Source organism: Anastrepha obliqua, chromosome 4, assembly GCF_027943255.1.
Source record: "Anastrepha obliqua isolate idAnaObli1 chromosome 4, idAnaObli1_1.0, whole genome shotgun sequence".
Classification (NCBI taxonomy): Eukaryota; Metazoa; Arthropoda; class Insecta; order Diptera; family Tephritidae; genus Anastrepha; species Anastrepha obliqua.
In genome coordinates this window covers 110,348,748-110,350,899 of record NC_072895.1, presented here as the reverse complement: position 1 = coordinate 110,350,899, position 2,152 = coordinate 110,348,748, and the positions used below count along the sequence as shown (strand labels likewise).

Genomic DNA, 2,152 nt, shown 5'->3' with positions numbered 1-2,152 from the left:
ACTTGGTCGACTAATCCTAATGCACTTCGGACGTTTCGAAGAGTCTCAGCTAGTAACTGTGCCGCACATAGCTCTAAGCGAGGTATAGTGGCTCCTCTTAGGGGTGCCACCTTGGTTCGGGCCGTAATTAAAGCTACGTGAACGTCCCCCTGAGAATTCGTTGTTCGAGCGTACACCACGGTAGCATATGCCTTTTGGCTGGCATCGCAGAACCCATAAAGCGTGGTAGTCGACCCTTCCTTCATCCCAAGCCAACGAGGTATTCGAAGCATGTTGAGAGCAGTAAGGTCATTGCGAAATGTTAGCCAAATTTCGCGTAATTCCGTTGTTAGAGCAGTATCCCAATCAATACCTGCGGACCAAAGAGTTTGAATAAATATCTTACCCACCACCACTACGGGTGACAAGAATCCTGTTGGGTCAAACAACTTCGCCACCTCGCTGAGCACACTGCGCTTTGTGTATACACCGCCGAGTTGCTTGAGTTCCACGTTGAACAGCAGGATGTCGTCGACTGGACTCTATCGCAAACCTAACACAGAGGCAATTGATGCATCAATAGGGCATTCCGTAGGTGATAAGCCCTTCCCTAATGGAATCAATACGGCGGCGTCATTAGAATTCCACTTCCTTAACTTAAAGCCTCCAGCTCTCAGAATGGTGTCGATATTCGTTGCTAAAGTGATAGCACTTTCGACGGTGCTACAACTGGTGAGGAAATCATCCACGTAGAAGGATGAGAGAATGGATTCTCGCGCTTGGATGCCCATGTTGCGATTGTGAATCTTGTCGAAGCTGTCGTACGCACACTGATGCATAGCCCTTATCGCATTATGAGGACTGCATGCCATGCCACACGTGACAGTAGACAGCCGGTAAGTACTTACTTCCTCTGATGGAGATTCACGCCAAAGTATACCCTGAAAGTCTCTGTCTTGTGGTGCCACGAGAACCTGGCGAAACATCTTCTCCACATCGGCTGTGATCGCGATGGCATAGCGTCGGAAGCGGAGGATAATGTTAATTAACGAATCTTGAATGGCGGATCCAACCAGTTGGATATCGTTAAGCGAAAGCCCGTTGGAGGTAGGAGCGGATGCATTGAACACCACTCTAAATTTTCCCAATACAGCATGGTGGGGAATATAATAGCATCCGGATTGAACAACTGGCTGAACAACTCTTTCCATATGGCCAAGGGACTCATATTCCCTCATAAACGCTATATATTTTGCATGCATGTCCGGATCAGCAGCCAGACGTCGCTCCAAACGCGAGAACTGACGTCGAGCGTTGACGTAAGAGTCGCCTAACGGTTGACCATCTTGACGGAATGGCAATCTCACAACATAGCGTCCGTCGGCCATACGTTGGTGTGTAGTGGCAAAGAACCGCTCGCATTCATCATCCGAGCTCTTAGTTGTCACCGGTACTTCTTCGAGCTTCCAAAAATTACAAATGAGATCCTCCAAGTAAGACTCGTCTCTAATCTGCGCGCAATAATTGCCAACTGTTGTACTAGAATGGCCCTGAACGGACGCTGGCCCAAATACAACCCAACCAAGTCGGGTAAGCTGTGCGTGAGGTTCATCATACCCTCCATGTATGACATCCCCTTCTACAATCGAGCCCCAGACATCAGCACCAAGAAGTACATCAACATGACCCGGAGTACCAAAATATGGGTATGCCAATTGGAGATTTGCCAAATGTCTCCATTGCCCAATATCGACACTGACCGCTGGTGTAACTGAAGTAATCGAACCAATAACCAATGCATGAATGTCCAGTTCGAATTTAGAAAAAATGCTTTTTATCGTAAATCGGACGCTACCCTTGGTCCTCGAACATGCCACTCCACTAATCCCCTCCACCATAATCTCACACTTGCTCCTATAAAGACCCAAACCATTAGCCAAACATTCCGAGATCAGACTTACTTGAGATCAAGGATCGCATAATACACGAGACACCCGTTGCTTGAGATCCATGCCGATGACGTGGGCACGTGCTGTAGCTAATAGAACAGTCTGGCTTCCCTTTTCGACGCTAGTAACGATTGTATTGCTTGCTAGTCATAATGATGGTGGATTGGATATTATGTCTGGCTTAGCCACGGAAGAATCTACCTCGTTGCTTGAAATAGATTGTT

The 2,152-nt window shown here is 47.6% G+C and overlaps 1 protein-coding gene across 1 annotated transcript; it reads right to left on the bottom strand.

Annotated features, from left to right (window-relative positions):
* Nucleotides 1-521: 521 nt before the first annotated feature.
* LOC129244342 (uncharacterized) lies at nucleotides 522-1,877 on the bottom strand. The gene has a single exon (XM_054881961.1). It carries the CDS (start codon nucleotides 1,875-1,877, stop codon nucleotides 522-524), a length of 1,356 nt encoding a protein of 451 aa, XP_054737936.1.
* Between the last annotated feature and the right edge of the window lie 275 nt (nucleotides 1,878-2,152).

Coding starts and splice junctions, on each gene's coding strand:
- LOC129244342 (XM_054881961.1), bottom strand. CDS start 1,877: ATGGTGGAGGGGATTAGTGGAGTGGCATGTTCGAGGACCAAGGGTAGC.